We start from the raw sequence: 27,270 nt of genomic DNA, 5'->3' as shown, positions 1-27,270 counted from the left end.
TTAACCTCGACGTACGTCGCTCAGAGATCACGAGTTGTGTTATTTAGGACACCATCTTGCTCTCCTTGCAGGCTACCACCGTCAACCAGCAAAAAAATACAAGCCATTTTGTCAGTTTGCACTGTCTGCCATAATCATGAATATACACGACAAAGTCGCTATTGTAACAGGAGCTGCTAGCGGGATCGGTTCGGCCTTAGCGGAGGAGTTTTTAAAAGAGGACGCAAAGGTCAGTATTACCCGAAAAGCTACCATGAAGTTACTGTATCAAGGTTGTGACTACTGAAAACACACCCTTATTGCTTATCTTGGAGCCGAACAAGTACCCGGATGTGATTATAAACGAAAAGGGACATGGCCATAGGAACCTCGAATTATCTTTCCAGTCCCAAAACATCCATTGAAGTATCGCTCGGATATTTTACATATAAATTCAAGCACCATCCCTCGAGTCTACCTATACTATTTTCATCGCTGTCAAATATTGGTCAATGTGGATGTGTTCTACAAAGACAATAAAAATACTGGAAAATGCATAAAGAGTAATTTATAGGTCCCTTTTTTCCCATAGATTTGATGACCTTCCCTTAGAAGATGTTACACATTAGATGACCCCATCCCCCCCCCCACGACAATGCTAGACAATTTTCATATTTTATATTTCATTATTTTTGTTCATTATGTAAAAGCTATCTGTACTCTAACTCTAACTTTTGACAATATTCCCGGTATTTTGTTCCATGTATCTTGGTCTTCATAGCTTCCAATAGCATTTTGAAATACCCTGTATTTTTTTCATTGATGCATCTTGTCGGCGTATAATGTGCATTGTCACTTTGAAAAACTAGACTTCAAGTCTGGACCTAAATTTGATTGTCAACACAAAAAGAAGGACCCAGAAATAGTCGATGCCAACAATCTGAGTACTTGGTACATTTGCTGAAACATGTAACAAATAACTAAAAAAACCACAATTGTCGAAAGATACAACAACTAGGTCAATAATTACAAGTGTGTTGAAATGGGCATTATTAATCCTATATTTGTACACAGTTCTTTTTCAATGTAGCAGTACATTCAATTGATAAAAATATAATGGCAGCTACATCTACATATACTTTGTATTGAAAAGATTATCATATATTTTGCCTGGTGTGGGCTAAAATGTTATTTATTGGTTCTCAAAATATTTAATATTGAAACTGTTGATATTGACCTTAACATAACATATTTAATAGATGTACCTGAAATAGGTCGTACTTTAAGACACATACTCTATTTTGGTAAAATTTATTTGAGTCATGTTTCAAACGTTTCTTTGCAATAATGGTTCATTTGTAGGTTTATCGCCAAGGCATTAGAAGGCTGCTGATATCGAAATTCAAATAAATTTTGACCAAAATGTATTTTCCTAAAGAGATTTCATTTTGTTGCAAAGTGTAGTAAATTGTTAAATATTTAGTGTAAAATATAATGTTTTTATCACATTTTCCTAAACGTGAACAAGGTAACTACATGCTGGGGCATATTTCGTAGCTTTCTCTTATTGTTTGCACTTATTGTTTGCCAAACTTCAGCTACATCATGGCGAGAACCTGCTATTCATAGTCTGTTAATGAGACGGAAAACACACGTACTTGTATCCACGCCATAAGTTAGCGTATTGTCTTCGAAGAATGTAAACATTCGCAGCACGATCGCGACCTATACACTGAAACATGGATATGAGGTCAGTTTTCAAAATCAAGTAGCCCCCATCTGTACCGTTTGAAAAAATCATTACCCCTTGCAGTTTTACATTTTAAGATGGAACCTCCCTCCTTCCTGGATTTTTTGCCAGACTCCCCTCGGCCGTAAGAACTTAACGCTCCCGAAACATTGACGAAAAAAGCGACATACTTTAGTTTTTTTAGGGAGGATATACGGATGGTTAGACCAATCAGTGATGCACGGGAAAGCGTTTTAAGAAGGCAAACTTTTAAATCAGAAATGTTACATTAATTTTTATCACCATATTTAGGGCGTTTCCATTTTGGACGTTGACGACGACGAAGGAAAGATTGTGTGCCAACGATTAAAAGATAAATATGGCGACGATAAGGTTGTCTTTATCCACTGTGACGTCACCTCGAGGACAGAAATCAAAGGTGAGGTCACTCGTCATTCATCAAATTATCGCTGGAGACAGCCACAGACTAAAATAAGATTTGTCGGTACATGCATTCGGATTTATGTCACAAATTATGGCGCTCACTGTGTCACAACTATGACCGTAGGGAATTATTAACTCATTAATTATGACGACGGTGGGTAGTTGGCGAGGAAATTACAGCAAGCGTGCTTTTTCACGACAGTCATCAACGAAAATGCCACCTCTTCTTCCTTCTCCTTCGAGAAGGATATTCTGGCCTCACTGTGCACGATGTATCTTGATGTTGAAATACGAGGGTTTCATACAGCAGCATTTTTCATGACCGAGACGTGACCCCATGACCTGGTATTGTTCAACAGCACGAACCAACCCATTTTGTACGCTCTGCATATGTTGTTCGATATATTTAACTGCATTCTCCGATAAATTAGCTATTGCAACTTATCTTAAATATAAAAGTTGTGATAGCCATTCAACAAAGTGTTAAATCCGAAAACAGCACTCCACCAAATATACCGAAAATAAATGTCACTAGCTTATGTAGGTCTTGTGTGTTTTCATAGGTTGCGAATTGCATGATAAATGACATGTTCACAAAAGGTGTTCAGTACGCATTCAAGCCTACGATAAGTGCTGTCCATAAACACTCAAGCCTATAATACACTTATCTTCAATATTAGGGAAAATCTTTGTTAATTATATTTTCAGTAGAGGTGTACGTAGAAGGGTGTTTAATTTATATTTCAAGCTGCAAGTCAATATGTTATCCATTTAGTTAGTCATTGCATATGCAAATCTATGCATTAATTACAATTGAGTCACGTGGTCCATGATTGGAGTGTTCATAAACAGTAAACAAGGACAAAGAAATGTAATATAATCCAGTGTACAGTAATTTTTGTTTATTAGTTTCTTTGAATGGCTTTGATAACATGACTCAGTGAAGGAACTCCCGGTCCATACATCAGCTTATAATGTTTCGAGTCACGATCCTGGGACAATGAATATTCACAATTGATAACAATGATCTTTAGATTTGCAGAGTTGTCGATAACATTTGCATCAAGAAATACTACAATACCGGCTCTAAATTATAACATGCCTTCATATTTGCGATTGTCACAGTGTTGCGATGAAAAAGAAAGGTCGCCTCATCTCAAAATTCCTACAGATTGATATTGATCCTTTACAGATGCGTTTGAAAAGACCAAGACCGCCTTTGGGCGGGTGGACATTCTATGTAACAATGCTGGTGTCATGAACGAGGTGAATTGGGAACATACGATAGATATAAATGTGGTAAGTCATAATTGTTTACTATTTCTCTGGAGAATACTGTTAAATGGGATACTTTCTGTGACTTTGCTTATACTACAGAAAAAATCCATGTTCTTTTGCCCCTTTGTGTTGCGGTATTTATGGTATTAAACTTGAAAACTCCATGCATTTATTCACATTATGCGGTGTTGCTGTTGATAAATAATTTCTAGTCCGAACTAGAGATCAGTCAACAATGGTATTCAACATCAGACGAATAAGGGATGTTACCACATGCTTTGGGAGTTGAACAAGAATCTGTATATTGTGGTCATGACAAAAAGTGAAAACAGCCCAAAATTTACATCTGATGACGCTTCAAAAACCACAATGCATACTCGATGGAAAAATGCACCTCGGGGACGGATAGTGGACTCTCACCCATTTACAAAGTTTGAAGTTTTGTTTTACACATTTGAGCAAAAGTTTGTTATTCTCGATTTCAAGGTAAGGCACTTGTTTTACCTCATACATTTATTACATGAACCATAATCCTGCGAGACCGAAGTATCCCTGAATTTCAATAGACCGCTCTGACGTTTGACTTGCGTAGATAAAAATAATTGATCTTCAACATGACACCTTGGTCATACAGTAAGGTCATCTTAAGAAAGCGGTGTAAATTTTCTTTTAGTTGTCTTTACGTGAGCATATCCTGCCAAACGTCAGTATAACCGTTAGACCATTTTCAAACAACACATCCTCCCGGGTCCCAGGTAAAAAGCTCGCCGTATGATACGGATTCTGCGCAGTAAAATGGAGTGGGGGTAGTTGAAACTGTACCTATACGACATTCTTGTTTAACAACAATGTTCTTCATGCACGACATTTAGATGCATCTCTTCAACATAGCCGCAACATTTAAGTCTCACAATGACAAACATGTTATAAATTTCATCAACCGCCTACGTACCTTTGATACATGGGTTTACGATAATTGTATGGGTCCCATACGACCTTTAGCGCAGTTCCGACGACCCCTATCTTTAAGTGAGACTCATTATCTTTCAGACTTTAAGAGAAAGACGTACAAAATATCAAAGAAAAAAGAGTTCCATTTCTTACCTCTCTGGAGTTTGTCGTCACACTACTAACATGTTTATGCCTTTTTCTGTTTTGTTTTTTGATGTCGAACTCTTCAGAAAGGGGTCATAATGGGCACAATCGTCGCTTTGGATTACATGGGAGTCAAGAACGGAGGAACTGGTGGCGTGATTGTCAACACTGCATCAACATTAGGTAATGTCCATCCCTTGAACATTAGAACAGGTAAACGCATGCAACAAAATTTAAGTCACACACGACACATGCAAGTCTACTCTGGATACAGGTTTGTGTGTAGTCCCCCGAATAGATTTTAGCAAATACCAGCAAGACGTTAGTGAATATAATAACTCACACACACTTTTCTCTTTTTTTTCTCTCTCCACTCCCTCTCCACACCTCCATCCCCTCTCTCCTCCCAATTCCCACTTCTTCTCATCTCTCTCTGCTGTCTGTCTGTCGTCTGTCTGTCTGTCTGTCTGTCTGTCTGTCTGTCTGTCTGTCTCTCTCTCTCTCCTCTCTCTCTCTCTCTCTCTCTCTCTCTCTCTCTCTCTCTCTTCTCTCTCTCTCTCTCTCTCTCTCTCTCTCTCTCTCTCTCTCCTCTTCTCTCTCTCTCTCTCCCAGGTATTCAATCTTACCCAATTGTCCCTGTATATGGAACAAGTAAGGCCAGTGTCGTATATTTTCAAGGACAGTCGCTGTGAGTATTATTACATGCCTAATGTGGTCACTCAGTCAGTGCATTCAATTGAAAAGGGACATTGGGAATTTTTCCAACCCAGTTAGTCTTGTTGCTCATCGTTACCAGGGCCATTGAAATCATATTTACCATCAATTTTACTGATGAACACATAGGCGAAAAGAGAGTAATAATGGATTATGAACTTGAATATCGTTATTGAATTGTTTCGAAATTTCATCATCGGAAAAAACTTGAGAATAACTTGGCGGATGTAAAGTTTCAGTGTCGTTGCCTTTCTTAAGAATGAGCCAAGATTTCTGGAGAACAAAATCAAGGTTATGGCAATATGTCCATCAATGGTGGACACGCTGCTGGTGAGCCAAAGGAACGTGACCCTGTATCCAGAGTTGGCAGAGGCGGCCAAGAACACCAATGCGTTTACACCGTGAGTACATCCAATGTGAGCTCTTACAAGGTCGATTATTGGCCATATTATGCAGCTTTGCCACACTTCGCCAGAAATTCATTATACTGCGTAGTTAGTAGAAAACTATTTGGACGAGGTAGCCGAAATATCAAAACAAGCAAACCAAAAATTACACTAATACTACTATAGTTTGTGGCCACACTGATTTTTTCCAAAATAAATATTCATTTAGAGGTCACTCACTGTGGCCACACTGATTTTTCTAAAACAAATATTCACTTTGAGGTCACTCCCTGGTGTTAAAATTGAGAAGGGAAGAGTTGGTACTCATACATTCGAAAATTAAACTGGCTCACTGAGAAGAGTGGTCACCTGACTTCAAATCAACAAAAGAAAAAGGTTGTTACAAAATTACAACACCAATACTTTGATAAAATAAGCATAAGAGACAGAGCGAGAGACAGAAACACAGACAGACAGACAGACAGACAGGCATAGAGACGGAGAGAGACAGAAAAGTACTAAATATGAGACAGAAACAGTAAGTTGTCTCGCACACGGAGACATAGACCAAACATGGACATTCAGACAGAGAAAGAGACAGAGAAGTGGGTTTGATATTTCAGAGCCACACCACATGATGATGAGATTAAGGTTGCTAGGTACAAAACAAAAAGTTGTAATTTTTTCATTTTTTCCTCAGGTGTACAAGTCCCGATTCCCAATAAAGTATATACTTTCTGAAAGCCCTGATATTGGGAATCCAACCGTGCACAGTACACAGTTATCATTTCTTTAATAGTCATGTGAAAAGCGTCACTCTGCTTAATCTTTCAGAAATCATCGGTTTTCTCTTTCTCTCCCTTTAGCGAACGTGCTGCAAGGTTTCAGGTTGAAATTAATGCATTGAAATTTCTTAATCATATCCATTAAATCCATGTCTGCGATTTTTCTCTCGACTTTCCATTCAAATTATATGTCGTGACAATACAATTCCTTGAAAATCATCGAAGTCTAACACCTTCAATAGTGCATAACAAAAACACAAAGGGCCTATAAAGAAAATCCCAGACATGGTGTTGAAGGATATGGCTTGACAAGGCACAAATTTCAAACGAAAATCTTCCGTATTCACTAAGGGAAGAATAAACCCATGTTTAGAAGGTTCAGAAAAACGTTTGTCACGTGACTATGCTGTGCACTGTTCTTGATGGGATTTCCATATATCAGTGCTTCCAGAAAATTTATACTATATTGGGGTTATGGATTCTTCAAGTGAGAAAAATGTAATAAATATGAAAGTGTCTATTTTGTACGGTTTGAGGTAAATTTTCGAAACTTCGTAAGAACATCGCATAATGACATGATAGCAAGATATATGTGAACATCCTTGCTTTTGATAACTTTGTGATTATTCGTGTTATAATAATTAAATTAATTATTTTATCAATGATTTGAGCTAAATAAATTCTATTGTACTTTCGATATCTGCTCTTGTAAACGAAGCTTTGGATTGAAAAAATGAGAAAGTATCTGAAATATGTTTGCTCTGACACGGTGTAGTAGAAAATATTCTTTGTATCTCGTCAACCTATGATAATGCCGACAATGTGTACACTCTGTCTCTGTCTCTGTCTCTCTGTCTCTGTCTCTCTCTTCTCTGTCTCTGTCTCTGTCTGTCTGTCTGTCTGTCTGTCTCTCTCTCTCTCTCTCTCTCTCTCTCTCTCTCTCTCTCTCTCTCTCTCTCTCTCTCTCTCTCTCTCTCTCTCTCTCTCTCTCCAGAATGTCGTATGTCGTCGAAACTGTTTTTAAGTTAGTCAAAGACTGTGAGAATCAGAATGGTGCTGTTTATACTGTCACGCCGAAAAAACCCGATGAAGAAGGTCGACTTCCCTGAACTCGAAGTTTAAGCAAGCGAGAAGGCAACCGTGCAAGCATCGAAGAAAATTTTAATATTAGAATCCAACTGAGAGCAGCTTATATCCTCTTGAAGATACAATCGGCGGACCATAACTTTCGGCATTAAGAATTAATCAGTACATAAAAGTACCATTTTAAAGCGTTTTCATTTCATATAGCATGGATCATCATTGAGGATATGTCCAATTTCTTTCAATGTAAAACCATAGCAATGAGCGTTTACAGCCAGTATGATAAAAAAAATAAAACTTTAACGTATAAAGGCTCAATTGAAGTGGCTTTTGAAGTCTCACCTTGATAATGAGTGTGAACTATAACTTTTGTATCCTGGAGCACTTGTACCGAACTTGTCATAAACTGATGCGACACATAAAAGTCGTAAACAGGAGTCATTGCTAACAAAGGATTTCAACCTACAAAAACTTGAAGCTATGTTTTCCGTGTCTGGGTCTCAAAACAAAATAATTACATCATAGATATGTTGCCTTCAGTGCATCGCTGTTGTCGTATCGCGCTATCTTTCTGAGTTGAATTTGTCCATACCGTGTGGGGGCGGTCGGATGAGAGCCCCGAAGAGCAGTGTTGGTAACTGAGACTAGCATGTGCCAGGTGACTGGCTCAAAGGGTAACTCGTTGGCAGAGCGAACGTTTGAAAGCATCATTGAAAACATTTAAAAATGTCCAGTTTTGCAAAATGAAGTGTTGATATGAACGCCCTATTATACAAATGAAGGGGTGGAACTCTGAGCGAGTGACGAACAGCGGCCTTTAAAGGGAGGCGGCCGTCAGAACTGCGCATGTGCGAATTTCTTGTCTACAAACAATGTTTTTCATACATGATATCTAGATGCATCACCTCAACATAGCTGCTGCGTTCAAATTTTACGATTTCATCAAATTTCATCAATCGTCAACTTAACCTTAAACTTTCAACGAATCGATATTCCATTCTGGTATGAGTATCTATTGCAGTGATGATGGAGAATGCTACAGATTATTTCGGTCATCTGAAAACAAAAGGCAGAATAAAATTGAATTATCAGGATTTTTCGGGCCTTTTCGGTTTCTGTTTGAGTTTAACCATTAAAGCCAATCGCTCTGACATAGCATGGCGGCAACAGGGCGTCTACCAACATGCATTCCATTGATAATATCGAACGCATTATCGAGTGGGAGGACTCAACCTGAGGGTCATTTTAACGATTGTTACCTTGACACGTGCTCCATGCATCTAGTCACTAGAATCAAATTCTCTATCTCACATTAGCTGGCGGAATAAAACAACGCTTCCCCGAGGGGTGAGGGCAACTTGAAAATAGCACAACTAGCGGGAAGGTCGTGGATTTCCTTTGCTTTTCGGGGAACTTGTCGATGAGGAAACGCAACATGTTATAACAGAAGGAAGACAGCAGGAATTATTTATACAATTTTCAGCATGACCTCCAACAGACATGCTATAGCCACCTCTCGGCTTGACATAACAGCTATACGTGCAGGCTGACAGTTGGGTCAGCTTACTTCTCTCAACTGGAAAAAGTATCTAGGTCATGCCAAATACCTTATTGACACTTTCAGATTCTTATTTTTCTCAGTAAAAGAAGCCGCGATCCCGAATAAAGTATACATTTTCTGAAAGCCCTGATATAGGTAAATCCGACCGTGCATGGTACACAGTCATTAATTGAACAATAGCCACGTGACAAGCGATTTGCTTAACCTTCCAAAAATCGGGTTTGCGGTCGGGACTTCTATTACTGAGAAAAAATAAAATCTGAAAGTGTCTATACGTTATACATCTACCTTAAGCAGGTACACACCTTAAGTATCTGTTTCTATAATAGATCTGCGTGGCAGGGCTGTGTGGTGCAAGGGAGGCCTTTAGCAGGTACTGTGGATCTTTAAGCATCAAGGGTTAAAACTTGATTCAATAGTGTCAAATATATAACACTGGCATCGTTATATAAGATATTTCTCAGTCTTGACAATACAAGGAACGATAGATATCGCGTGAATATCGTCGTATACATACATTTGCTGCAAAGACGTGACACTCGTACGTTTGAGGTCAAAAGTTCATATTCGAGTTAGAAACTGTCCAAGGTGCACGGCAAAATGCAGAAAATAGTTGAATATACGTTTTAATCGTCGAGGTAGTACGCATAAGTACAGAATGAATAGCCAATCATACAGTGGGTAAAAGGTCGATTTTAATCGTTGTGATATACTACTGAAGAAGTCTATGGGTTGGTTAGAATCGCTTCTGGGGCTCTGACCCCTGACCCAAGCGCGACTGATCTCCACGGCACCTACGCCTATTCACAGCTAAGGCACTGCATAGTTTCTTCGGCCCGGGGGTTGATTTTTTTTTTGGCACCAAAAAGTGCTTGACCCTCATTCCACCTTTTCATGACAACATTTTGAAATCAACTCAGATTATTTGTTTAATAGCGTAGACTTGTCAGCATTGATTATGTAACTATAGCTTTCGAACAGACAAGGACCCCCCCCCGTCTCTCTCTCTCTCTCTCTCTCTCTCTCTCTCTCTCTCTCTCTTATATATATATATATATATATATATATATATATATATATATATATATATATATATATATATATATATATATATATATATATATATATATATAATCAACTCAGATTATTTGTTTAATAGCGTAGACTTGTCAGCATTGATTATGTAACTATAGCTTTCGAACAGACAAGGACCCCCCCCCCGTCTCTCTCTCTCTCTCTTCTCTCTCTCTCTCTCTCTCTCTCTTTATATATATATATATAATATATATATATATATATATATATATATATATATATATATATATATATATATATATATATATATATATATATATATATATATACATACACACACAGTGGTGAATGAAAAGTGACCATGCGGGACTCGAACCCACCCCCCCCGTATACATTACGGATGCTCTACCAACTGAGCTAATGGATCAGTCGGCTCAATGTGGGCGGTCCTGACTCTTAGATGGGGCTTTTCATTCGTTGTGCGTTGATGGTGAGTAAGGCGGCTAAACTCATCACCTAACCTTTCAACCTAAGGATCCCGCAGGATTCTACAGGGCCTCGCACACAAGTCACCAACTTAGGAATCGGTTAATGGTAATGAGGATCAATCAAATGAATGATGCAAAGCCAAACAGGGGTAAATTTGAAAGTGACTCACCATACCAATGTTTTTATGAAATACAGTGGTGAATGAAAAGTGACCCATGCGGGACTCGAATATATAATAGCCACATAGGTGCAAATATTAGTATCATTTAAGGAGATAAATTGCCGAATACAAAGAATAAAAATAACCCCTGTAGGCTATTTCAACAACCTTAGCGAATCACTGTATTGTAAATACCACATGTCACATACTTCTCATGCTTAGTTCTCATAGAGAAAATAGTAAAGGATTAGGTTGTCATCATGCTTCGTGCATGACCTGTATATTTCATAATGATTAGTATGCTTTCCAAAATACACTTTCAATTTGCAAACATCCAGATATCTCTGATGTATATATCAGATGTATTGCAGTTACGCGCCAAAAGGGCTTGCCGACAACTGCAACTATATTTTGCAATCGTGGCAGGATGATGCATCTATGAATGTTTGAACCTTATCTTCATTAAAAACACACTTACCTCTCCGCTGTTGAGCATTTAACCCCATCACCAAAGTCAAAATAGGGTGACCTCCCCTGAATCTCCCGGCTGAAGAAACTGACAGGCCCCCTAAGGTTGACATGAATGCTTAGTTTGACTACTACTGACGACGACATGGATGGTAAGTTGCGATGATAACTGATGGCTATGGCGGGAATTGGAAGGGCACTGGCCGAAAGATTTCTCGAGCAAGGGGCAAAGGTGAGGCATGCAGAGATACACATTGCCAAACAATATTCTGGAGAAATAACCCATGTGATCTCTTTGCATGCTTTATAACAATTGCGTAGTGGAAGAAGGTAAAGGCGTCTACCGAGCTCTGCCTTTCAATGACCTGACAGTGCAATGCCGGTCGCCGAAGCAGATTTTTGGCGCTCTACTTTTGTCTATTCTATCTATCTTCTCTCTCACACTTCTAAATGTTCAGTTGAGACACAGGCAAGGTGGTGCAGGAACCAACGTTAAAACTCTTGAATTTGAATCACAAATCATGCAAATGAAAGTTGGTCGCGTTATCTGACAGTGATTTATGTCCCCGAATCTACCCTTACTGCATGGAGTACCTTTCTATGTAAAACCATTGTGATGAGTCATTAAATGATATGTTTTATTTTCTCTTAACGATCCGTAAAATGTTATGAACGTTGTATTGTACAGTTACTGTACACTACGGTCTTTAAATAATGTCTACTTTGTTTAACTTTGGACGAAAAATAAATGTTCAGCCTGCCAATATAATTATATTGACGATGGCCATTTTGGTCATCATTGCTAGATATGATGATAAGATAACGTCTGGTTCACATTGTGAACTTGTTAATGCTGTTTTCTCACGCCCTGTGTCATTTCTTGCGTGATTTGTTACGGTGTTTTTTGTTAGTAACGTTTTACTGTGTCTCTTTTAATGTTTGATTGTATTTGTGTTTTATGTCTTTTTGTGTCTCGACCTCCATGAAAAGAGGTTTTTCGTAACTATGGAGTTATCGAAATTAATAAATAAACTTTAAATAAATAAATATATATATATATATATATATATATATATATTATATATATATATATATATATATATATATATATATATATATATATATATATATATATATATATATATATATATATATATATAAATGCCGGCCAGGTGTTGTCGGTCCAACCGCAATTTTCAAACAATTGTCACCTAGCCGAGCACGCAAGCAAATAACCTTCGGTGTAGATACACGCAAGGATTTCTTGCCCAGAACGTTGTGTTTGCCCTTGATGTTTTGCCCACTCTTTTCTCTCCTTTCCCGTCCACAGGTCCATCTCTTTATTACAACTTTCTAAAGTTTGAAGCTTGAAAATTGGCCAGTTTAGAATCGAATAGCGGGTGGAGCTAGATTTCACTGAGTTAGGTGACTTTAGAATTTGGACAAAGTATACAACAAAGTAGGAAACTCTAGAATGTTTTAGACCTGAAATACAAACAACTGAAATTTGATGGAATTGGCAGGTTGAGAAAGAGAACATCATGAGCATCGTAACCTTCGCCTCCGAGTGCACCGTATTCGTCGGAAGAACCACACATGACAGTCGATTGCAAGAAAAGGTTTGAAGAAATAGTTTGCTCCTAGGGAAACCTTAAGTTATTATCAGGGAGTTGGCCGGAGGAAATCGGGGTGGTTCAACACGTAAAATGTGACCCTGATGCAAGTTTCTAAACATAACCCTCATCCTGACACACCTTTCTCAAATGTGACCCTCCCTCACACTCCAAAATGTGAGTGTATCCTTGAATGAACTGCTGACTTTGTTGTATTATAAGCAAAGATCAAAGGGAAATTTGCTTTAACTTTTTGTCATACTTTTAGTTTTCTTGGTCTGTGTTTCAAATGATGTTTCTTGCCCAACTCCCAACAGCTTTTAGAATTTCAAGTATTCTGTCTGTCAACAGAGACCATGCACGCGAAATGACTATAGCTATTGTTGACAAACGAATTCTTTTTCTGACTTGAATTCAATTTTCAACAATAACAATGCTGACTCCACAAATATGGGATGTGCTAATAAGCTACAGCACGACAGAAATGACAGGGAGGAGAGGCCAGCGATTTTCCAAGACAAATTAGCAATATTTGTACATTTATAGAGTGATGTTCTATAATTGATTTAAATAAACTTGTCAGAATAGGATGGTTACAAGTGCGTATGTGTACAAGGAACTTGATATTGGAATTTAACCAAAAATGACAGTATATGAGAAAACTCTGAACATTTTTTCGAATATAAACTGACTATACCTTTGCATTTATAGAAACTGGATAATTGAAACAAATGTACTTGATTAGAGTAGGGTGATTACAAGTCTTTATGTGAACAAGAAATATGATTTTGGAATTTTACCCAAAAATATGGAACAACTATGGGAGTCTGTGAAAAAACTATGAACAATGTTTTTTGTCAATGTTAAACTCATAGTATATGTGCATTTATAGACATAGGATGACAGAACAGGAAATGTTAAGCCCTATAAGAAAGCTTTCAACACTTTTTATAAGATAAAACTGGCAACATATGTGCATTTGTAGATGTTGGATAATTGACATAAATGTGCTTGGATGAATAGGATGGTTATGCATATGTCTACAAGAAATTTAATTTAAAAATTGGAACTTAACCGAAAGTTTACAAGTTTGATCCATTATACACACAAGTTTATGGGAAAACTTTGATTATGTTTTTAGAAGTAAAACTAGCAATATCTATGAATTTTTAGACGTTCGATAATGGGCATAAATGTACATGTGGGTAGAATAATTAGGTTATGAGTGCATAGTGTGTATAAGGAATTTGATTTTGGATTTTCACCAAAATGTTGCAACATGGCAGTTTTGTTGTGAAGTATCTCACCCAGCTCATTAATTTGCAATTATCATAAACTTGGCAATGTAGATTGTGACCCTCTGCCTTGGTAAGTTTTGAAAATTTGCCCGTTACGATCAAATACTCTGGCCCATTTCCTAATAAATACTGAAGGCCCTTAACGTCCAATTAGGGCATGAGCGATATGATTTGTTTATCGTGCGTTATGAAAAGACACCAATAAGCCCCCCTTGGCTTGCGATAACTCTTTTTAAAAAATATATATATAGCATGTTATTACTCAAGAGACCGAAACAGATTCCATTATCTCTCTCTCTCTCTCTCTCTCTCTCTCTCTCTCTCTCTCTCTCTCTCTCTCTCTCTCTCTCTCTCATTATATCCCGATAATTATTTAATTACATGTAGGGCGTGTCCATCTTAGATATCAATGATGAATGTGTTAATGGCGTAATGAAGCAGATAACCCAAAGCCATGGTACAGACAGAGTATGCTATATTCACTGTGACGTCACGTCTAAAACGGAATTTAGAGGTGGGCATATGCTTTACACAACAATTAGATATCTATTGGATCAGTATCTGCAGCAGATTTCATCACATTTGGTGCAGTTATTTCGGAGTTATATGACTAATTACAAACTTCATAAAATATTCAAATAATCTATTTTTTAACTTGAAACTGCGAAGTATCATCAAATTTGGTGCAGGAATTCAGAGTTATGTCGCTAATTACAAACGTTCATTAAATATGCAAATGGGCAGATAATTGACATGACACTCACAGCATCATGATAATGTTCTGAGATTGTTATCTGTGAAGAGTTTCATGAAATTTTGTGCAGTGTTTCTTGATATATATCTACACTGTCATTACCGTCTCCATAGTGAATCCATTGTATCGAAAGAAATATTGCATAACTTCATTTATATTCAAGCCACATTAACTTAAATCTAATCAGTTCTTGAAAGTAGCATATGGTACCTGTGTACCAAATCTGACTTGAATCTGTTCACGCGTTTTTGAGTTATCGTGTGAACAGACGGACAGACAGACAGACAGACATCGCTACTACATTAGCCCACGTGTTTCACACACGTGAGCAAAAAAGGAGATTCAAAATCTTCGTAGCCAAAAGTTTTCAAGTAATACACGATGCGACATCATCCGACATCTCTTCCATCTTAACGTAACCAAGCGAATTGTACATCATGTGATATTAATTTCGATACAACTAAACAAAATCAAAACTGTGGTTATATGGTCCTCCATTTCTGTGGAAATCCCATGAAAACAGGCCAAGTAGTCTTATGACTTGCCAACGATATTGGTAGAAGACAAGGACTCTAAAATTGCAAAAGTATGCGCAGGTATGAGAGGGATCCCAAAGACCAGTGATGACGTCGTCAACCTGTTGATGCAAAGATTTCTTCGAGACACATGTTTTGCAAGTCTTTTGCATGGATTCCGTGTTTTAAAATATATACGAGCTCGCCAGGGTAAGTGCACAGGTGATCGGGTTCCAAATGGTCCGAAAACTGTGCGAGAAATATCGGAGGCTACAGGGGAGATAGTCAAAGAAGTTAAACAAGTAGCCTTCCCGAAGGTAATGCTTCAAAGTTAAGTTCACAAAGTACAAGGCCTTACACTGAAGGATACACAGCCCTTATGCAAACGTAGTTCAGTTTGCATAAACTGCGTTCTTCATGTAAGAGACTAAACAACGCTCCAAAAAGTAAGGAAGCAAGACACCAAATTATCCTGCCACACAACCATCATGGCACATCTTCAATCATAAAATTTTACCATGACATAGAAGGCTATGTTTGAAGGCCATTTTCTTCAGAAGGTGTGGATGTCTTTGGTCTTCCTAATGTAAGTGGAGAAAAGGAACTGCCACAATATGTGGATGTATTCACACTGCTATTATTGAAATGTAACGGAATATACACTGTTTAAGCTAAGTAATAGTGTTGGCGCCAAGATAAAGAGTTATTATAGCGCCATTTTAAAATCGCACACAAGTGTCAAGAGAGTGTCAATCAGGGGCCTAAGCTACGTATGGGTTGGATCCTACAAGCTCGATGATGAGTAAAGGAATAATTATTAACGGTTGGGTCCAACCAGGAGAGTTGCATAGTAGTGAAGAATCATGGAGCCTGGGTGAAATGGACATGTAAACTTCGATGCTATCCTTCCACCCGGCAGCCCGTCTTTGGAGAAGGGCAACACGTGTCTCACTCAAAATTTAATAGTGCTAACTTTGAACGTTCTATCGAGCTGCGTACGGACCCTTATTCTAACCATAATCCTGAATAAAACATAGTATACAGACGTAAGGTATGTTTGTTTGACTCAACGTACTGACACGCATGAGTTTCCCCGGGTATGTGCACTTTAACCTCGACGTATAAAGCCCACAATTCACGAGTTGTGTTGTTTGGGTCACCATCTTGCTCCCCTTACAGGTTACCACCCCAAACCAGCAAAAAAAGATACAAGCTATTTTGTCAGTTGCGCACTGTCTGCCGACATGGATATACACGACAAAGTCGCTATTGTAACAGGAGCTGCGGCGGGATCGGTTCGGCCTTAGCGGAGGAGTTTTTAAAAGAGGACGCAAAGGTCAGTATTACCCGAAAAGCTACCATGACGTTACTGTACCATGGTTGTTACTACTCTTAACACACACCCTTATTGCTTATCTTGGAGCCGAACAAGTACCCGGATGTGATTATAAACGAAAAGGGACATGGCCATAGGAACCTCGAATTATCTTTCCAGTCCCAAAACATCCATTGAAGTATCGCTCGGATATTTTACATATAAATTCAAGCACCATCCCTCGAGTCTACCTATACTATTTTCATCGCTGTCAAATATTGGTCAATGTGGATGTGTTCTACAAAGACAATAAAAATACTGGAAAATGCATAAAGAATAATTTATAGGACCCTTTCTCCCCCACGATTTTATTATATTCCCTTAGAAGATATTACAAATAAGACAAATTAGATGATCCCTTCCCATACACACACGACAATGCCTGACAATTGTTGTATTTTGATTTTTCATTATTTTTGTTCATCATGTAAAAGCCATCTGTACCGTAATCTAATTTTTAACAATATTCCCGGCGTTTTTGTTCCATGTATCTTGGTCTACTTCCTAGAGCATTTTGAAATGCCCTGTATTTTGTTCATTGATAAATCTTGTCGGCGTATCATGTGCATTGTCACTTTGAAAAACAAGACTTCAAGTCTTGACCTGAAATTGATTATCAACACAAACAATGAAGGACCAAGAAATAGTCGATGCCAGCAAGCTGAGTACTTGGTATCACACCGAGAAACTTTTGCTGACACATGTAAAAAAAAATAAAAAACAATTGTCAAAAGATACAGCAACTAGGTCAATAATTATACGTATTTTGCAATGGGCATTATTAATCATATATTGTACACAGTTCTTTTCATTGTACATACAATTGATAAAAATATAATGGCTGCCACTTCTACATATACTTTGTATTGAAAAGGTGATCATATATTTTGCCTGGTATTTGCACAAATCTTATTGGTTCTCAAAAATTTAGTGAAACTGTTGATATTGAGCTTAACATAACATATTTAATAGATGTACCTGAAATAGGTCGTACTTTAAGACACATCCTCCACGGTGTCACAATTATTTGAGTCAAGTTTCAAACGTTTCTTTGCAATAATGGTCCATGTGTAGGTTTAACGCTAAGCCATTTTGTTTATTAGAAGGCTGCTGATATTGAAACTTCTAAAAATTTTGACCAAAAATGTAATTTCCTAAGTAGATCTCACTTTGTTGCAAAGCCAGAGTGAAGGAAAAACAATTTGTTTAAAATATCACGTTTTATCACATTTTCTCTAAAGTGTACAAGGTCACATTTTGGGTCATATTTCGTAGCTTGCACTTATTGTTTGCCAAACTTTAGCTACGTCGTGCCGAGAACCTGCTATTCACAGTCTGTTGGTAAAATCTGTTGTAAGATAGGCATGTAGACTGGTCAAGACAAGAAATTAATAAGACGGAAAACACACGTACTTGTATCCACGCCATAAGTTAGCGTATTGTCTTCGAAGAATGTAAACATTCGCAGCACGATCGCGACCTATACACTGAAACATGGATATGAGGTCAGTTTTCAAAATCAAGTAGCCCCCATCTGTACCGTTTGAAAAAATCATTACCCCTTGCAGTTTTACATTTTAAGATGGAACCTCCTCCTTCCTTGATTTTTGCCAGACTCACCGCGGCCGTAAGAACTTACGCTCCCTAAACATGGACAAAAGAAGCGACATACTTTAGTCTTTAGAGAGGTCATACGGATGGCGAGACCAATCAGTGATGCACGGGAAAGCATTTTTAGGAAGACAAACTTTAAGTGTAAACCAGAAATGTTACATTAATTTTTCTCACCCATGTTTAGGGCGTTTCCATTTTGGACGTTGACGACGACGAAGGAAAGATTGTGTGCCAACGATTAAAAGATAAATATGGCGACGATAAGGTTGTCTTTATCCACTGTGACGTCACCTCGAGGACAGAAATCAAAGGTGAGGTCACTCGTCATTCATTAAATATCGGTGGAGAGAGCGCTGTAGACTAAAAGAAGATTTGACGGTTCATGCATTCGGATTTATGTCACAAATTATGGCGCTCACTGTGTCACAACTATGACCGTAGGGAATTATTAACTCATTCATTATGACAAGGTGGGTAGAGGGCGGGGGAATTGCAACAAGCGTACCTTTCCACTATGAATTATATCGACAGCCATCCACGAAAATGCCACCTCTTCTTTCCTTCCCCTTCGAGCCGGATATTCTGGGCCTCACTGTGCACAATGTATCGTGATATTGAAATATGAGGGTTTCATACAGCAGCGTTTTTCATGACCCTGACATGACCCCATGACATGGCATTGTTCAACAGCACGAACCAACCCATATGTTGTTCGATACATTTAAATGCATTCTCCGATTAATTAGCTATTGCTACTTATCTTAAATATAAAAGTTTCGATAGCCATTCAACAAAGTGATAAATTCGACAACAGCGCTCCGCCAAATATACTGAAAATAAATGAGACTAGCTTATGTAGGTCATGTGTTTTCATAGGTTTCGGATTGCATAATGACATGTCACAGAAGGTGTTCAGTACGCATTCAAGCCTATGATAAGTGTTGTCCATAAATACTGAAGCCTATAATACACTTATCGTCAATGTCAGGGAAAATCTTTGTCAACTGTATTTTTAGTATAGGTGTACGTAGACGGGTGTTTAGTTTATCTTTCAAGCTGCAAGTCAATGTTATCCATTTGCTTATTCAATGTATATGCAAATTATGCATTAATTACAACAGAGTCAGGTGGTCCATGATTGGAGTGTTCATAAACAGTAAACAAGGACAAAGTAATGCAATATAATCCAATTGACAATAATTTTGTCTCATAGAATCATTGCATGGCTTTGATAACATGACTTAGTGAAGGAGCTCTCGCTCAATACATCTCCTTCCAACGTTTCGAGCTCACGATCCCGGGACAATGAACATTCTCAATTGATAACAATGATCATTAGATTTGCAGAGTTATCGATAACATTTGCATCAAGAAATACTACAATACCGGCTCTCAGTTCTAGGGCGCCTCCATATTTGTGATTGTCACAGTGTTGCCATGACAAAGAAGGTCGCCTCGTCGCAAAATTCCTACAGATTGATATTGATCTTTCACAGATGCGTTTGAAAAGACCAAGACCGTGTTTGGGCGGATGGATATTCTATGTAACAATGCTGGTGTCAAGGACGAGGTGAATTGGGGACGTACGATTAATATAAATGTGGTAAGACATAGCTACCTTATCTGCAGAATACCGTTAAAGGGGACACTTCCTGTGACTTTGTTTATACTACAGAAAAAGTCCATGTTCTTTTGCCCCTTTGTGTTGCGCCATTTATGGTATTAAACTTGAAAACTCCATGCATTTGTTCACATTATGCGATGTTCCTGTTGATAAATAACTTCTAGTCCGAAATAGAGATCAGTCAACAACAGAATTCAACATCAGGCGAATAAAGGACATTACCACATGATTTGGGAGTTGAACAATAATCTGTATATTGTGATCATGACAAAAAATTCTGTCAAACAGCCCGAAATTTACAGCTTATGAAGCTTCAAAAACCATAATGCCTACTCCATGGAAAAATGCACCTCGGGGACGGATAGTTGGACTCTCACCCATTTACAAACATTATGGTGAATCACTTGTGGTACCTTATTGTTGAGCTCATGGGGTAACTTAAGTAGTGTAACTTAGGTTTATCGATTTATTTTTGTGAAATCATAAAATGTAATTTTGCTATGTAGAGTTCTAACAGGGATGGCGGCCATTTTAGCGACATACATACTAGTCTTAGTAAATTTGTTAAGGTACTTCGTTTCCATGGCACCACAAATTATACAGTGACCTCCAATTTTTATTCTTGATTAAAAAAAAAAAGAATGCTATATGAGCAAAAGTTTGTTACTTTTCATTTCGAGGACTGGTGTGTCATACCTTAAGGCATTTGTTTTACCGCATACATTTCTCACATGAACGATAATCCTGTGAGAGCGAAGTATCCCTGGATTTCAACAGACATCTCTGACATTTGACTTGCGTAGACAAAAACAATTGATCTTCAACATGACACCTTGTTCATACAGTACGGTCATCTTAAGAAAGCGCTGTATATGTATAAGAAGGTTTCTTTAAGTTGTCTTTTCGTGAGCATATCCCGCCAAGGATTAGTATAACCGTTAGACCATTTTCAAACAACACGACCTCCTGATAATGATCCCAAGTGAAGAGTTCACCGTGTGCTACGGATTTGGCGCCGTAAAATGGAGTGGAGGGGGGGGGAGTTGAAATTGTACCTATACGACTTTCTTGTTGAAAAACAATGTACTTCATGCATGACATCTAGATGCATCTCTTCAACATAGCTGCAACATTAAATCTTACTGTATATATTATGACAAACGTGTTTTAAATTTCATCAACCGCCTACGTACCTTGGATACATGGGTTTACGATAATTGTATGGGTCCCATACGACTTTTAGCGCAGCTCCGACGACCCCCATCTTTAAGTGAAACTCATTATCTTTCACACTTTAAGAGTAGGACCTACAAAATCTCAAAGAAAAAAGTGTTCCATTTCTTACCTCTCTGGAGTTTGTCGTCACACTACTAACATGTTTATGCCTTTTTCTGTTTTGTTTTTTGATGTCGAACTCTTCAGAAAGGGGTCATAATGGGCACAATCGTCGCTTTGGATTACATGGGAGTCAAAAATGGAGGAACTGGTGGTGTGATTGTCAACACTGCATCAGCATTAGGTAATGTCCATCCCTTGAACATCAGAACAGGAAAACGCGTACAAACATTTAAGTCCGATACACATGCAAGACTACTCTGGATAGAGGTTTGTGTGTAGTCCCTGAACAGAGTTTAGCAAATACCAAATACCAGCGAGACGTTACCGAATATAATAACTCACACACACTTTGTCTCTCTCCACTCCCTCTCCATACCTCCTCCATCCCCTCTCTCCTCTCAATTTCCACTTCTTCCCATCTCTCTCTCTCTCTCTCTCTCTCTCTCTCTCTCTCTCTCTCTCTCTCTCTCTCTCTCTCTCTCCAGGTGTTCTATCTAACCCTTTGATCCCTGTATATGGAACAAGTAAGGCCAGTGTCGTATATTTTTCAAGGACAGTCGCTGTAAGTATTATTACATGTCTAAATGGGGACAATCAGTCAGTGCATTCAATTGAAAAGGGACATTGGAATTTTTCCAACCCAGTTAGTCTTGTTGCTCATCGTTACCAGGGCCGTTGAAATCATAATTCCCAAAATTTTCCTGACGAAAATATAGGCGAAGAGAGTAAAAATGGATTGTGAACTCTAACACCGTTATTGAATCATTTCGGTATTTCATCATCTTTGAACTTCTGCTCGAAAAAAAAAAACTTGAGAATAGCTTGGCAGATGTAAAGTTTCACTGTTGTTCTCTTTCTGAAGAATGAGCCAAGATTTCTGGAGAACAAAATCAAGGTTATGGCAATATGTCCATCAATGGTGGACACGCTGCTGATGGCCAAAGAAAAGTGACCCTGTATCAAGAGAAGGTAGATGCGGCCAAAAACACCCGTACGTTTACCCCGTAAGTACAACTAATGTGAGCTCTTACAAGTCGATTTTGGCCATATTATGCAGCTTTGATACACTTCGTAAGATATTCCCTATACTGCGCATGCGTAGTTAGTAGAAAGCTATTCGCTCGAGGTGGCCAAAATATCAAAACAAGCAGACCAAAAATTACACTAACACTATTATAGTTTGTGGTCACGCTGATTTTTCCAAAACAAATATTCATTTAGAGGTCACTCACTGTGGCCACGCTGATTTTTCCAAAAAAATATTCATTTAGAGGTCACTAACTGTGGCCACGCTGATTCTTTCCAAAACAAATATTCATTTAGAGGTCACTCACAGATATTAAAATTGAGAAGGGAAGAGTTGGTACTCATACATTCGAAAATTAAACTGGCTCACAAAGAGAAAATTGGTCACCTGACTTCAAGTCAACAAAAGAAAAAGAAAAGGGTTGTAACAAAATGGCAACACCAATACTTTGATAAAATTCGCATCAGAGACAGAGCGAGAGACAGAAAGACAGACAGACAGACAGACATAGGGACGGACAGAGACAGAAAAGTAATAAATATGAGACAGAAACAGTAAGCGGAATCGCACACACAGATATAGACCGACACATAAACGTACAGACAGAGAAAGAGACAGAGAAAGTGGGTTTGATATTTCAGATCAACACCCCATGATGATGAGATTAAGGTAGCTAGATAAACCTTGCAAATATTTTCATTTTTTGCTCAGGTATAAGTCCCAATTCACAATAAAGTATATATTTTCTGAAAGCCCTGATATTGGGAAATCCAACCGTGCACGGTACAAAGTTATCATTTGTTTAATATTCGTGTGAAAAGCGTGTGCTGAATCTTTTAAAAATCATCGGTTTTCTCTTTCTCTCCCTGTAGCGAACGTGCTGCAAGGTTTCCGGTTGAAATTTATATATTGACAAGCCTTAATCATATCCTCTAAATCCATGTCTGCGATTTTACTCCGAGTTTCCATTCAAATTATATGTCGTGACAATTACAATTCCTTGAAAAGCACCTAAGTCTAACACCTTCTATAGTGCATAAGAAACAAACAAAACAAAGGGCGTATAAAGAAAATCCCAGACACGGTGTTGAAGGATATTACCAAGGCTTGTAAATGAACAAATTTCAAACGGATTACCTTCCGTATTCGCTAATGGGAGGATCAACCAATTTTAGAAGGTTCAGAAAAACGCTTGTCACGTGACTGTTATGTAAATAATGACTGTGTACTGTACTTGATGGGGTTTCCATATGTATACTTTATTGGGGTTTAGGGATTTTTCAAGTGAGAAAAAATGTGAAAAATCTGAAAGTGTCTATTTTGTACCGTGTATTGTAAATTATCTAAACTTCGTAAGAACATCGTATAATGACATGATAGCAAGATATATGTGAACATCCTCGCTATTGATATCTTTGCAATTCTCCTTGCTTTAATTAATTTAATTAATGATTTAATTAATGATTTGAGCTAAATAAACTCTGCCTTTAATATCTGCTAATGTAAGTGAAGCTTTGGATAGAAAAAATGAGAAAGTATCTGAAATATGTTTGTTGTGACAGGGTGTAGTAGAAAATATTCATTGTGTCTCGTCAACCTATATCTCTGTCTGTCTGTCTGTCTGTCTGTCTGTCTGTCTGTCTGTCTCTCTCTGTCTCTCTGTCTCTCTGTCTCTCTCTCTCTCTCTCTCTCTCTCTCTCTCTCTCTCTCTCTCTCTCTCTCTCTCTCTCTCTCTCTCTCTCTCCAGAATGCCGTATGTCGTCGAAACTGTTTTAAAGTTAGTCAAAGACTGTGAGAATCAGAATGGTGCTGTTTACGCTGTCACGCCTAAAAACCCGATGAAGAAGGTCGACTTCCCTGAACTCGAAATTTAACCCGGGGAGAAGGCAATCGTACAAGCATCGAAGAAAATTTTAATATCAGAGTCCAGCTGAGAACAGTTTATATCCTCTTGAAGATGCAATCGGCCAATTAAAATTTTCGGCATAACGAATTAATCAGTACATAAAAAGCACAATTTTTAAAGCGTTTTCATTTCGTATAGCATGGATCATCATTGTGGATGTCCAATTTCTTTCAACGTAAAACCATAGCAATTAGCGTTCACAGCCAGTATGATATTAAATATAACTTTGATGTGTAAAAGGTTATATATTGAAGTGGCTTTCGAAATCCCACCTTGATAATAAGAACTATGACTTTTTTATCCTGGAGCAAATGTACCGAACCTGTCAATAAACTGATGCGATACATAAAAGTCGTACTTCAAAGTCATTACTAAGGAAGGACTTCGAAAGCCACTTCTACAAAACCTTGAAGCTATGTTTTCCGTGTCATCATAGATATGTTACCTTTGCTGCATCGCTCTTGTCCGTATCGAGCCATCTTGCTCAGGGATTTCTGAATGGGATTTGCCCAGACTGTGTAGGTGCCGTCGGATGAGAGCTCCCATAGCTGTCTGGGTAACTGAAACTAACATGTACCAGGTGTCCAGTTCAAAGGGTAACTCTTCAGCACAGCGAACGGTTCAAACATCATTGAAAACATTTTTCAAAATGTCAAATTTGGAAAATGAAGTGTAGTTATGAACGCCCTATTATGCAAATGACGGGGTTAGACTATTAGACCTGATCATACACTGCATACACTGCATGCGCCAGTGACGAACAGCGACCGTTAAAGGGAGGCGGCCGTCGGAACTGCGCGTGAGCGACTTTCTTGTTTACAAACAATGTATTTCATGCATGATATGTAGATGCATCACTTCAACATAGCTGCCGCTTTTAAATTCTACGATTTCATTGTTAACAAATATGTTTCAAATTTCACCAATCGTCAACGTACCCTAAACCTTCAACGACTCTATATCCATACTTGCTATATATGAATATCGATGGCAGTAATGTTGGCGTATGATTCAGATTATTTCGGTTATTTGAAAACAAAAGACAGAGTAAAATTGAATTATCAGGATTTTCCGGGGCCTATCCGGTTTTTGTTCGACTTAAACCATTAAAGCCACGCGCTCAGACACAGCACAGTGGCAACTTGGCGTCCGCCAACATGCATTTCATTGATACTATCTAACGCATTATCGAGAGGGGGCGCAACCTGAGAGTCATTTTAATAATTGTTACCTTGACACGTGCTCCCTGCATCTATTTTACTAGATTCAAATTCTCTATCTCACATTGGCTGGCAAAATAATACAACGCTTCCCCAAGGAGGGAGGGCAACTTGAAAAGAGCACAACTAGCGAGAAGGACGTGGGATTCCTTTGTTTTTCGGGGAACTTATCGATGAGGAAACTCAACATCTTATAACAGAAGAAAGACAGTAGGAAATGTTTCTGAGAGGGAAGTTGGGATTTCGTTAGCGGTCAAATGAGATCTCTGAGCAGATTATCCGGTACTAGAGAGGAAAAGTAGCGGATACTCACGGAAGATGACAACTTGAAATACCTGTAAAAAGCCTGGCTTACGTAAAGGAAGCAAACTGTCATAGACATTTTCATCACCACAGCGTCAAAATAAATTGTGTAGGCTTCATTCACGAACACCTCTGGAGTGGGCGGGAGAATTGGCAGGGGAAGTCGAAAATATCAAGGGTATGTTGGCGAGCACTTGTAAGAATTTGGGAACTTATAAGGGAGGGGCTCGAAACAAAACTTTCTCTGATTGATATGAAATATGTGTTTGGGATGTTAACCTAAGTTATAACGTTTGGCTAATTGTTGGGTGGTTTTGTTTCGTTTATCCGCTGCAGTTTCTTGTTCTTCTTCCTTAAGCGTGATGAAAAGTCCAGCACAGCCCTATGTGTACAGTCAGCATTTGATTGACAATGTTTAAAATTGAATTCAAGTCCGGACTAGAATTAATTTGTCATCAATAACAACGAATACGGTCTTCACACATATTAAAGATATAGCAAGTTTTGTCAGGGAAAATTAAAAAAACTAGAGAGGTACCGTGAAGCGGCAGTTGTTTGGATCCTTGTCTCACTATCGGTGGATGATGAATTAGAGACCCGGTAATTCCAGAGTAATGGACTCACTATCGGAGGATGGTGAGTTCGAGACTCCAAAATGTTGGTTGTGAACACCGCTTTAGATCTTTATTACAAGATGGCAAACGAACTTTCCTTTAAAAAGGCGTCATATATTTTCAACGTATATCGAGATGCAAAATGTACATCAATTGTGTTCTATAGAACTGCATATCGTAATTCCTTCAATTATGTAATTTTCTAGATTTTATAAGTGTTTCTATTATATGCCTATGATTTAACGTTTTATTTCAATATGAATATTCATGCGCAACGCACCCATGGAGAATACGGGAATTGGTATATGGTACAGAGGTCATTCACTTTGACGTTAACTTTATTATAATTACGTAATACGTAGACTCGTTTTCGTTCGCCGTCTACACTTGTTGCAGCCTGGTGAACAATATAAAGCAAAGAAAATATAAACAAAACCATAATATGATAATGATATAGTCGCAGTTGCGTGAAAGGGTCCGATCACGCATGATGTCCGCAGGCGATTATATGATGAGCTTACATTTTTTATTGCACCTTATATAAGAGGTATGTTCACAAATACCAGGGAAGAAGGGACAACACCAGAAAAATATGTAACATCCATGTACTTGAAAAGAAATAAACGCTGTTATCACTGATGAAGACTTATATCCACTTCTCTGTTACTGTATACCGACGTCCTGTCGCTAGCTGTTCCCGAAAGAGAGAAGGTGAGCATTCAATTTTAATTAATATGTTAACTTAAGATTAAAATGTTGGTGGGGTGCGCAACCAGCAGTTGCAAGGGGGATAGAAAAACCTTAGGTTTGCGCTATCATATAATCTCGTATACAGGTATAAACAGCGTACTAAGAGGTGACAT

At 38.2% G+C, this 27,270-nt stretch overlaps 1 protein-coding gene across 3 annotated transcripts; it reads left to right on the top strand.

Annotated features, from left to right (window-relative positions):
- The first annotated feature begins 39 nt into the window (after positions 1-39).
- On the top strand, positions 40-27,056 carry LOC139139387 (15-hydroxyprostaglandin dehydrogenase [NAD(+)]-like). 3 transcript variants are annotated; one of them, XM_070708292.1, is made up of 7 exons: positions 40-229; positions 2,021-2,147; positions 3,345-3,451; positions 4,612-4,708; positions 21,823-21,899; positions 22,200-22,341; positions 24,112-27,056. In XM_070708292.1, the coding sequence occupies exons 1-6, from the start codon at positions 137-139 to the stop codon at positions 22,287-22,289; spliced, it is 591 nt and encodes a 196-aa protein (XP_070564393.1). In that variant the 5' UTR covers positions 40-136; the 3' UTR covers positions 22,290-22,341; positions 24,112-27,056. The 3 variants fall into 3 exon arrangements, with proteins under 3 accessions (XP_070564393.1, XP_070564403.1, XP_070564410.1); XM_070708302.1 differs by lacking the exons at positions 21,823-21,899; positions 22,200-22,341; positions 24,112-27,056 and adding exons at positions 5,138-5,213; positions 5,498-5,640; positions 7,405-7,984; XM_070708309.1 differs by lacking the exons at positions 21,823-21,899; positions 22,200-22,341; positions 24,112-27,056 and adding exons at positions 5,138-5,213; positions 5,498-5,640; positions 6,326-6,431.
- Positions 27,057-27,270: the final 214 nt, after the last annotated feature.

The sequence above is a fragment of the Ptychodera flava genome, chromosome 1 (genome assembly GCF_041260155.1).
Source record: "Ptychodera flava strain L36383 chromosome 1, AS_Pfla_20210202, whole genome shotgun sequence".
Lineage (NCBI taxonomy): Eukaryota > Metazoa > Hemichordata > Enteropneusta > Ptychoderidae > Ptychodera > Ptychodera flava.
The sequence above is the reverse complement of the archived record's forward strand: the minus strand, read 5'-3'. Positions and strand labels throughout refer to the sequence as shown.

What these genes read in the sequence shown, in the direction of transcription:
- LOC139139387 (XM_070708292.1), top strand. Translation starts at nt 137, where the DNA reads ATGAATATACACGACAAAGTCGCTATTGTAACAGGAGCTGCTAGCGGG. An exon ending in CTCGAGGACAGAAATCAAAG is followed by an intron (nt 2,148 to 3,344) that starts GTGAGGTCACTC and finishes GATCCTTTACAG; the next exon opens with ATGCGTTTGAAAAGACCAAG. An exon ending in CAACACTGCATCAACATTAG is followed by an intron (nt 4,709 to 21,822) that starts GTAATGTCCATC and finishes CTCTCTCTCCAG; the next exon opens with GTGTTCTATCTAACCCTTTG.